This window comes from Primulina tabacum, chromosome 6 (assembly GCF_025594145.1).
Source record: "Primulina tabacum isolate GXHZ01 chromosome 6, ASM2559414v2, whole genome shotgun sequence".
Classification (NCBI taxonomy): Eukaryota; Viridiplantae; Streptophyta; class Magnoliopsida; order Lamiales; family Gesneriaceae; genus Primulina; species Primulina tabacum.
The window spans coordinates 31,394,300-31,404,695 of record NC_134555.1 but is presented as its reverse complement, the minus strand read 5'-3'; the positions used below and the strand labels follow the sequence as shown (position 1 = coordinate 31,404,695).

Here is a 10,396-nt window from a genome sequence, read left to right as displayed (position 1 = left end):
GTATTTATATACAATGTCTTACATGTCTTGTATATACACACTCCAAGGCTTTTTGCCCCTTCCCCCACCCCATTTTGACACTTATTTTTTTACATTTAGTATTTCTTTCCAAAATTATCATTTTCAGTCAAACAGATAATTTCAGTCAAACATATTAATAATATCTGATGGCATCAACATTCATAAAAAAAAGGAAAAAAAAAACTGATGAAACCACACTTTTGCTAAAGGCCAAAATCTAAATCTATACTATGCATGATACCAAATTTTGATTTATTATAAGGCCAGAATCCTATAAATTTCAATATGAGCGAGAGTTTTGGAATTTTTTCCAACACGGATTCTTCTGATGAAATTCGATTTATATTTCATAAACTTTAGCAAATTATAATGTGCAATAACCAAGTTCCAAGTTTAATAAGGAAACATGCATCATTTAAGATAGAATATGAGTTAGGTTCTTTTATCCCCTTGGCCTCCAATCTGTAGGCCATAATTCATGATTACTTAAAATACATACACTATTTCATCATGTTTTGATTAGACAAAATATGTATACTTTGCCCATTCTTGGAGCACATCGACTGTTCAATGGAAAATTCTCCTCTTAAATAACAAGAGGTGACACACTACAACTTTGGATTACGGGGCTTGTTGGAAGGGAAACAAGTTTCTTCGCCACCGGTGTTCCACAAGAAATTGGCATATCTCGAAGCGTAGTAAGAGTTCTCCGGCTCTGCCGCCAAAGCCTGCAAGAATATCTCCTCGGCTCCCCAGATGTCCCTACGGACCGTCCACAAGAAGTTGGCGTATAAGCTCAAACATTCTGCATCCGGTGGGGGTATCTGTACTGCTCGTTTGAAGCATTCCTCGGCTCTGTTAAGCAACGTGCATTAGCGTCGAGCTCAATAACTTTAAGTCCATTCTATATGAATATAGGTGTCACCACTCTAAGAAGTTCCTACATATTACGATTTGGAAAACATATTTTGTACTACAATTACCTAAACAGATACCAGGGCAATAGATTTAGCAGTATTATACCTGTCATAATCACGAGCAACAAGGTGCAAGAACTGTGCATAATTGCAAAGCAAGAGCGCATTGTCAGGTTCATAAGACAAGTTCATCTGATATAGAAGATCAGTCCTTAGGTACTCTTCATAACCATCAGGTTCAAGATCAACCGACAAGGGTAATATGAAACTATGCTTTGTTTCTTGATTGATCGTCTCATCCTCGATCCCTTCTCGCATCTTATTCGCCTCATCCGACATCGAGTTCCATTGATTCATTTCAGTTACACACCCCAACTCATGATCAGTGACTGGCGCCTTTCCAACAAGGGTTTCTCTGCCATTTCCTGAGGCCAAGACCACTTGTTTTTCCTCAGTCCACAGTGCATCTGTTGTGGATTCGCAGATGGCCACCCTCGATTGGTAGGCCTTGGTCGATCGAGAGGCTTTGGCAGCAGCAACATCAGGGGAAGCAGAGTACACGCCAAAATTTGCCAAAAGAATCATCACATGAAGCATCAAAGCCGGTGTCCTCGAAAATACTTGTTGAAAAAGCCAAACAAATGAAGAATTCATTTCTTTCTGCACTTTGGATATGATGACTTCTAAATCTTCATCGCACAAGGCTTCCCTCATTTGCAGAGCATAGCTCTGAAGTTCAACTATAATGAAAACCATCGAGGCAAACACGGCCTTGATCGAGCAATAGACCGACTCTTTAGGCTCTGTGAACCCTTCTTCACGTTGTAGTTTCTTCTTTATCATCCTCAAAGACAAGGGAATCTCCAAACTCTTAGCCTTCTGCTCAATAGTGGCCCACACAGCCGTTTCTTTATCTAGCCGATCGGTGAACTCAAGCCTAATGCCAAGCATCATTGGCTCCAAGAAATCAAACCGTGAACCTGAGAATGGATCTTTATCCCTCCCAACAACTGGGTCTCTCTTAGACATCGTGTAATGCACATTCTTATTCATACCTCCTTCATTCTCCTGGCTACCAGTATGCCCATAGTTCTTACCCAATTCTTGCACATGCAGGGGTGATTCCTCATGATATATTTCACCCAAATTTAAACTACAAGATCGCTGAACCGGTCGAGATCTTGAACTTTTGAAACTTTGTGACTTGCCAAAATTCTTGGATACAAAGGAGGTGGAAAGAACGACAAGGGAGACAGCACTATCCGTGCCAGGGTACTTCTTCGAACAATAAAAGTTGAAAAGAGACGATGACACTAAAGAAGCAAAATCTACACTTGATGCAACCAATTCGAGCTTCATGGCTTGATGATCACAGAATATCAAGTGAGTAAATTAATCACAAAGGAAAAAGGGATAGGAGAGGCCAAAGGCTGAGCTAAAATCAAGGAGATGACTAAAAATAGAGAAAAATGGACAAGAAATTGTCAAAACCAACATAACAGAAAGCCCGTGTAAAAAGGCCTCTTCTATGAATCAGTATCGGATCTCGGATAGGAAGAGTTGAGTCTAGATTACTCTTTTCATGTTGCTTACTAATCAAACCTGTGAAATACAGATGAAACCAAAATAATAAATTAAACCAACAATGGTCAAACATAAGGAGAGCAAAAATCTTGCAACTTTCTTGCAAAATTCACACTTCATTCATCATCTCTACTCCCACAATTCACACTTTTGAGAACCAAACACCTTAAAAAATATTTAGCATAGAAAAGTAAACAAGAGCGCACGCATTCTTCAATCATTTCGAATCTTATATATTGCATTATTTTAACCAAAGTCATGTCTCTTGTAAGAAGCCCATCAACTTGTTAACATCAAAACACAAGGCTTCGACGAACTCACAAGCAAGAAACACTTGGCTCATCGAGAAACAAGAAAAGAAAAGATCTTTCTAAATAGAAACATAGGAAAATCAATATCTGGGAAAAGGGTTTTAGAAACTCACCAAGATTAATCAATTTCCATAAAGGGAAAGCTCTGAAAGTGCAAGAAAAATGGAGGCAAGTGTAGTTTCTTGGATATGATACATTTTTCTAATATCTGTTCATTAATACAAGAAACTGGATAATTTGAGGAAAAAGGGAGTGAGAGAAGAATGGATAGAAGGATAGAATGAGAAGACGATATTTAGTAAGCACCAAAAACCAACAAACAATGCACTTTTAATATCGGTGGGGCTGCGGACTCGAAGATCAGACCAACGTCACAAGGGATGTTATTTATTCACAAGTAAAAATTTGAGGAATTTATCCTTTTCTTTGGGGATTTAACAGTAAAAAAATCATTTAGCAAGGAAATATGTGGCAGTTTCATGGGACCGGCGCACAGACACGTGCTTTTTATGTAGATTTTTTAAAGAGAGGTATGAAATTGTGTCAGGAACTGGAAGAGAGACGAGCTTGACAAAGGAACAAGATATCCAATACTATATATTAAAATGTTTTGAAAGAGAATTTCGATTTGTATATTAAGAATTTGGATCTTGTGATTGTTAGACATAGGCTTTCTAAGTAATTTGGTTTCTCTTAATATACTTTGGTCGTAATATGAGGTGTAATCGAGTAGAGTCGACTGATATAACTCGATTGAATTTAAATCGAACCATTCTCAAACAATTCATAAATAACTTGACTAGCTTGTATGTTAGAAAAATGTTTAAAATTGTTTTAAAAAAAACAATTATTACACTAATATTAAAATTTGAATAATTAAAGTTTGGGTAATTTGTAAGACCAAATTTAATTATAATGGATCCAAAAGGTTTTCGACACATGATTGATTTATCCGTAAGAAACCCTTAAGACGGTGGTCAAAATCCCATTTTTTTAATGTATTTAAGGTGAGTTTTGAAAAAAAAATTTAAGTATATTTGTTTTCAAACTTACACTTTAAATTGTTAAAACTATATTTTTTAAAAAATATATAGCCAACATCATAAAAATATTCTGCAAACAATTTTTGACACGTCAGGTGAAATTTAAATATGTCGTCATGAAGAAAAAAACGTCAATTAAAGACATGGAGAGTCTTTACCAAACCAGAAAAAGATTCAAGTTCCACCAACAGAACAATATGTTGTTTAACAACTAATTAGGAAGTTAGATTTGCATCCATGTCATAATCTAAATGTATATGCTCACAACCAGTATCTAAAGTTATGTCTGATTGCTTGAAGAAAGTCTTGGGTAAACAAAATCATTCAACCCGTGAAGAGCAAAACACAAGTGAAAAGGAAAGGAACCAGGGAAACAACCACTTAAATAAATTTGACCAGAGAGTAGGGAATTTAATGGCTAACGATCCTAATCGCCTAGAGTTCGCACTCTCGAACCAACAAGAGAGGAGGTATACACCACCATAGGAGAGAAGAGACCTTAGGGGGAGAGTCCATCCATATCCACATGCTCATGGAGTGAGCAGCTCAAAACAACCTGTTAATCAAGTGTACAGCGTGACAAACCCTGTAAGGTCTAAAATTAAGACGACGTAATTCAACTGCATGCAAATCTAGGAAGTATAAAAAATGGCTAATTAATTGATTTTAATTGCTTAATTGATTATGTGACATGCATAATTAAATGTTAAATATGATTTTATTGTCATTATGCATAAAACTGTATTTTAAGAATTATTCGAGTTGCGATCGAGGAACGGAGACCGAGGTCTGAAAAATAGAAAATATTTTTATTAAATAATTTTTTTTAATTATTTAAAATAGAGGTGATGCTTTTTCATTTTTTTGAAAATGAGAGGTTTTGAGGTGAGTTTATACATTGAGACGTAAATTTTATCGGTGTTGGTTTTTCAACAAAAACTCGAACGTTTTGGCAACCCGACTAATAAATTCACAAACTTATTTAAACAAAATAATTTTTTATAAGTTAAACTAATGGGCCTAATTAAACCCCTTAATAGGTCTAAGCCTTGTTAGTTGATTAATTAAGTATTTAAGTGCAAAACTCACCCCCAAACCCTACATACAACACGCCCACAATTCAGATTTGCATACACATTCTCTCCACCAGCTTACACACGACACACACACATAAAGTTTGAGAAAAAGATTCGAAGCTTTCAAGGAAATTCAAACCTAGGCCCTCGTCGTCGTCGTTCTTCGTCATCAACGTAAAATCGTGCGTAAATTACGCAAAGGCACGCCATACATATCTTTTTTTCATCCATCACATCGTAATATGGTTTTAAATAACGTTTGTATGAAAAGCATGAAGTTTTTATGATTATTTTCGTAATATTTCACATACATGCATTAAACTTATGAATCTTTGATCCAAAATCATGTTTTATGTTGATTCAAGGGGCTGCCATGATTAGGATATGATCAAGCCTTGTTCTACACGAGTTAAGGGTCCTAGAACACCACCTAAAATGCAGCAATCAAGAACCGAATAAAGCTAGAATCAATTTCTGTCCAAGGGAACTTAGGTGATCGGTTTTGGACTTGGGCGCTTGGCTGGGTCACGGCTTGGGGCCATGGCTCGGCCAGGGTCTGGATGAGTCGAGGGTTGAGTCCTAGCCATGCTAAGGGCTCGAGTCGAGGGTTGAGTCCTAGCCACGCTAAGGGCTCGAGTCGAGAGGGCTGGGAGGAGTCCTACACGAGAACTTCAGAAAAATCACGCAGAGTTCAGCGGCTTGCGCAGGGAGGATGGCTTGTTCTGGGGACTTCGGGCTGGGCTAGGGTGTGTCCTTAGGGTTTAGGTGGGTACACAACAGGCTGGTTCAAGGGCTGGGTAGATGGCTAGAGTCCTAGGTACGAAAAAAGAGTCATATGTCTACGAGGGTCCTCGGCCGAGAGCTTTATTGCTAGCATGGCTTCGGTTTCGAGTTGTGGTTTGAGTCTTAGGGGTCCTAGTGGTCCAAAGGGTCCACCACGGTCCAGGGAAGGTGTGGCCCGAAGATGGCTCGGGGTGGCTCGAGCTTGATGATGTGCAAACGTGAGGGTGGCTCGGGTATGGCTTAGGGCGTGAGGTTAGGGTTTTTCTTAGGGAAAAATAATTCAAATATCGCTCACGAGGGTCGAGTCATGGTTCACGAGGGCCAAATAATTATTAAAAGTCTAAGTTTTAAGTTTAGGAATTTTATATCAAAGTTTGGGATTTTTCGGGATTAAAACGTCTTCAAAATGATTAATTAAAGAATAATTAAAAAGTCTAGTATTTAAGCTAAATAAAATTATGAGAAAATTAATTTAAGCTTCAATAATTATTTGAGACATGTTAGAGTCAATGAAATTAAGAAAAAGTTAAATTCGAAGAATTTTACGTCTAGGGGTAAAACGGTAATTTACACTTAAAAATTAGTAAACGTCATGGCAGTACTCTGAATGCTGTTTTATTTCCTACTATGATTATTTCAAATGTTTATGAATTTTTACATATTAAATTATGAATCTAAATGTTAATGGAATGTATAGATAATTTATGGAATTTTTATGATAAAGTTACAAGTTATGTTGCATGCTTGTTTTTAAAAGAAAATGATATTAATGCATGAATTTTTGTAAAGTGATGAAAATGTGAAATATTGGAAGAAGTGAAGTAATTGTGACTATTGAGAATATGAGGATAAGAATGTGAATATCGTGAGGGAAAAGGCTCCAGAGGGAGCCTATTTATGGAAGAAGGCCCCAGAGGGAGCCCGACGATCGTATTTCCATTCGATGAGGATAGGTCAAGGCCCAATTGACCGGTGAGAGGGTTGGTGGTGTCTCCGCAACCCAGTATTGTGGTTACATGTAGATGGATCCATCGACTTTTTGAGGATGAGGAAAATCACAATTAACGATCAGAATTCAATAAAAAGGAAAAATGTTTATGTTCATGATGAAAGGATTTATGTTATGAAATGAGGAAAAAGGAAAAGTTGAGGTTTATGCTATGCATGTCATGAAAATGTTATTTTTACGTAAAAGTATCTTTCACTGTTGCATGTGATTTTATACGTATTACTTGTTATCAAGATTATGGTGTGTTGAGTCTTTAGACTCACTAGGCGTGATGGATGCAGGTGATTTTGATGTTAATGTTACTGGAGGTCTTGATGGTTGACCTTGCTGGATTGTCGGTGCACATAACCCGAGGACCAGCGCTTCTACTTTCCGCACTTATGATTTAAAGTTTATGAGTTACGTTAAATATTTTTAAGACTATTTATTTATGCTTTTGAGTGGTTTTGGAGAGGATGATACTTTCAAGTTTATTGCATTTTAGGTTGGTAAACATTTGACGATTTTATGTCTGGAGATATTTCTTTTAATTTTCAAATACTAGTTGGTTGATTTATTATTTTAAAATGATGCAAAATATTTTTATGTTTATGTGAGTGTTCGGCCGATTCCTTAGGAAAAAAAAAATTTCTAGTACTTTTTAAACAAAAAGAATAGCAGACGTTTCAATTGGTATCAGAGCAAAGGTCCTGTAAAGGGTTGTGCCACCATCAGTGCCGGAAAGATCAGTCGTCAAGACTCAATTTGTAAGTTTTACATGCTTTATATGATTTAATATGATGTTACCTGCATGATGACATGAATAATATGTCTATGTTACATGTTTATTAGCGTTTTGAGTATATATGCTTTGCATGCTTAAATTGCTAAATGAATTAGGATATGTCACATGATTAGAAAACTGAGATTTAAATGCATGTTGGTTACGTTAGAATTTGGAAAACATTCAGATAAAATGCATCCTAGACGTGCCCCTATTATTGAGAATCAAGCTGAGTGCAGTGTGAACCGACAAGATAATCAGAATGGTAATGCACCCCCACCTCCTAATGGGGATGCTGCTACTCGTGCATTGGAGGGGATGGCTCGATTCTTCGAGCATCAATTACAACAACAGCAGTTACAGCAAGCACTTAGGCCACAACATGATGTATATGAGCAGTTCCGGAGGATAGGGCCGAAGGAATTTTCTGGCACTACTGATCCCTTTGCTGCTGAGAGTTGAATTCGTTCACTCGAGGTACACTTTCATTATCTGGATATGGGGGATGCTGACCGTGTGAGGTGTACCACTTATCTGTTTAGCGATGATGCTTCTTTATGGTGGGAAGGAGCCAAGCATGGTATTGATATTGCTACTCTTACTTGGGCACGATTTAAGGAGATTTTCTACGAGAAGTATTTCACCGCTGATGTTAGAATGCGACTAAAGAGAGTTTATGAGCCTCCGTCAGGGAGACTCGACTGTTGCTGAGTTTGTGAAGAAATTTGATAGGGGTTGTCATTTTGTACCCCTTATTGCGAGGGATCCTGCAGAGAAGCTTAGACACTTCATGGATGGTCTATGACCCACTTTACGAAATAATGTTATAATGATGCGTCCTTTGGACTATGCCACTGCTATTACTTATGCATTCCAGTCTGAGCATTCTTTCAGGGACATTGAGTTTGAGATGCAGCGCAAGAGGCAACAACACAAAAATAACAATCATCCAAACAAAAAATCATATACGGGTCCTCCTAGACCACATGGGCCTCAAAAGCCCAAAGGTCAAGTCAAGAAACAAGGACAGCAAAAGTCACAAAATCCTGGAGCACCAAAGCCTGCTGAGAGGCAACCATGCAATGAGTGCAATCGCTTAAATCTTGGCAAATGTGAATGGGGGACATTCAAGTGTTTCTATTGCAAGGAGAATGGGCACAAGGCTGTTGATTGCCCGAAGAGAAAAGCACCTACTATGGGACGAGCTTTTGTTATGAATGCTGAAGAAGCTGAGGAGGAGGCAGACACTACACTCATTACGGGTAACCTAGTCGTTTAACATTTTTATACTGCTTTTATTGCATGAAATGTTAAATTGGTTTTTAGAATTGAATTGGGATCAAGTTTAACCTAGTGGAAATTAAGTTGCATGTTCTACCTTAGTTGGATTTAAGTTAATATTTGAGAAACCCTATAAATTAATATGGAATTTTGTGCCTTATTTTATGTAAAAGATGAATTAATTTCAAATAAAAAGTTTTAGGGCCAAAATTTAAAGAAAATCATAATCAAGGGTTGCTAAGGGTTTTGAAATTTATTTAGGGGTCTTAGTGCAATTTCCGAAAAATGTAAGGGCCTTAATGCAATTAAACGAAAGTTAAGAGACCAAAATGAAAATTTTGAAAAATATAAGGATCAACTTGCAAATATTCCAGAAATGCTTAAGTTCAACACACAGTCTTCACCTAGCTTTGGGAGAATAATGATATAAATTTCCATAAGCTTCAACATGAAAAGATTTAAAAGACATTTTCGCCGCAGGGAGGATTGTCATTCTAGGTGTAGCAACCTATGCACTGCTAGATTCGGGAGCTACACATTCTTTTATATCTGAAACCTTCATCAAAAGGCTGAATATTACTCCTTAAGATATGAGTTCGGGTTTTAAAGTTTCTATTCCTTCCGGTGATCAAATGCTCACGTCTAAAATTGGCAAGAATTTGGAGCTTCATTTATTCAAAGATGTGGTTCGGGCAGATCTTATTGTGCTTCCTATGCCTGAATTTGATATCATACTTGGGATGGTTTGGTTATCAAATAATGAAGTTTCAATTGATTTCTGTCAGCGATCAGTGTCTATTAGATCGCCTAGTGGTAAATCTTTTGTCTTTGAGGCAGCGAGAAACAAACAAATTCCGCAAATTATCTCTTGTCTATGTGCGAGGAAACTTATTAAACGTGGATGCCAAGATTTTCTAGCATGTGTCACTACCACACATGCTCCTATCAGTCAGAAGTTAGAAGATGTTGATATTGTCAGAGATTTTCCTAGCGTCTTTCCCGATGATGTTTCTGGCATTCCGCCCGATCGTAAAGTGGAATTCTCTATTGAACTAATGATGGGCACAACACCTATATCCAAAGCACCTTATCGTCTAGCACCTGCCGAAATGAAATAATTAAAAGATCAAATCCAAGAATTGATAGACAATGGTTTCATTCGCCCTAGTTATTCTCCATGGGGTGCACCGGTATTATTTGTGAAGAAAAAAGATGGTAGTATGCGTCTATGCATTGATTATCGAGAGCTTAATAGGGTCACCATCAAGAATAAGTATCCACAGCCAAGAATTGAAGATTTATTTGATCAGCTACATGGAGCATCGATATTTTCTAAGATTGATCTGCGTTCTGGATACCATCAATTGAAAGTGAAAGAGTCTGATCTTCACAAGACGGCGTTTCGTACTAGATATGGGCACTACGAGTTTATGGTCATGCCATTTGGGTTGACCAATGCACTGGCGATCTTCATGGATCTCATGAATCGCGTATTTCAGCCGTATTTAGATCAATTCATCATAGTCTTCATTGATGATATTTTGATCTATTCTAAGAGAAAATAGGAGCATAGTCGTCATTTGAGGATAGCACTGTAAGTACTGCAAG

The 10,396-nt window shown here is 37.4% G+C and overlaps 1 protein-coding gene across 1 annotated transcript; it reads right to left on the bottom strand.

Annotated features, from left to right (window-relative positions):
- Positions 1–418: 418 nt before the first annotated feature.
- On the bottom strand, positions 419–3,183 carry LOC142549230 (uncharacterized). The gene is made up of 3 exons (XM_075658068.1): positions 2,947–3,183; positions 1,045–2,540; positions 419–876 (listed from the first exon to the last, which is right to left on the bottom strand). The coding sequence occupies exons 2-3, from the start codon at positions 2,295–2,297 to the stop codon at positions 630–632; spliced, it is 1,500 nt and encodes a 499-aa protein (XP_075514183.1). The 5' UTR covers positions 2,298–2,540; positions 2,947–3,183; the 3' UTR covers positions 419–629.
- Positions 3,184–10,396: the final 7,213 nt, after the last annotated feature.

Coding starts and splice junctions, on each gene's coding strand:
- LOC142549230 (XM_075658068.1), bottom strand. CDS start 2,297: ATGAAGCTCGAATTGGTTGCATCAAGTGTAGATTTTGCTTCTTTAGTG. Junction 877..1,044: donor GTTGCTCGTGATTATGACAG/GTATAATACTGC, acceptor GTTGCTTAACAG/AGCCGAGGAATGCTTCAAAC.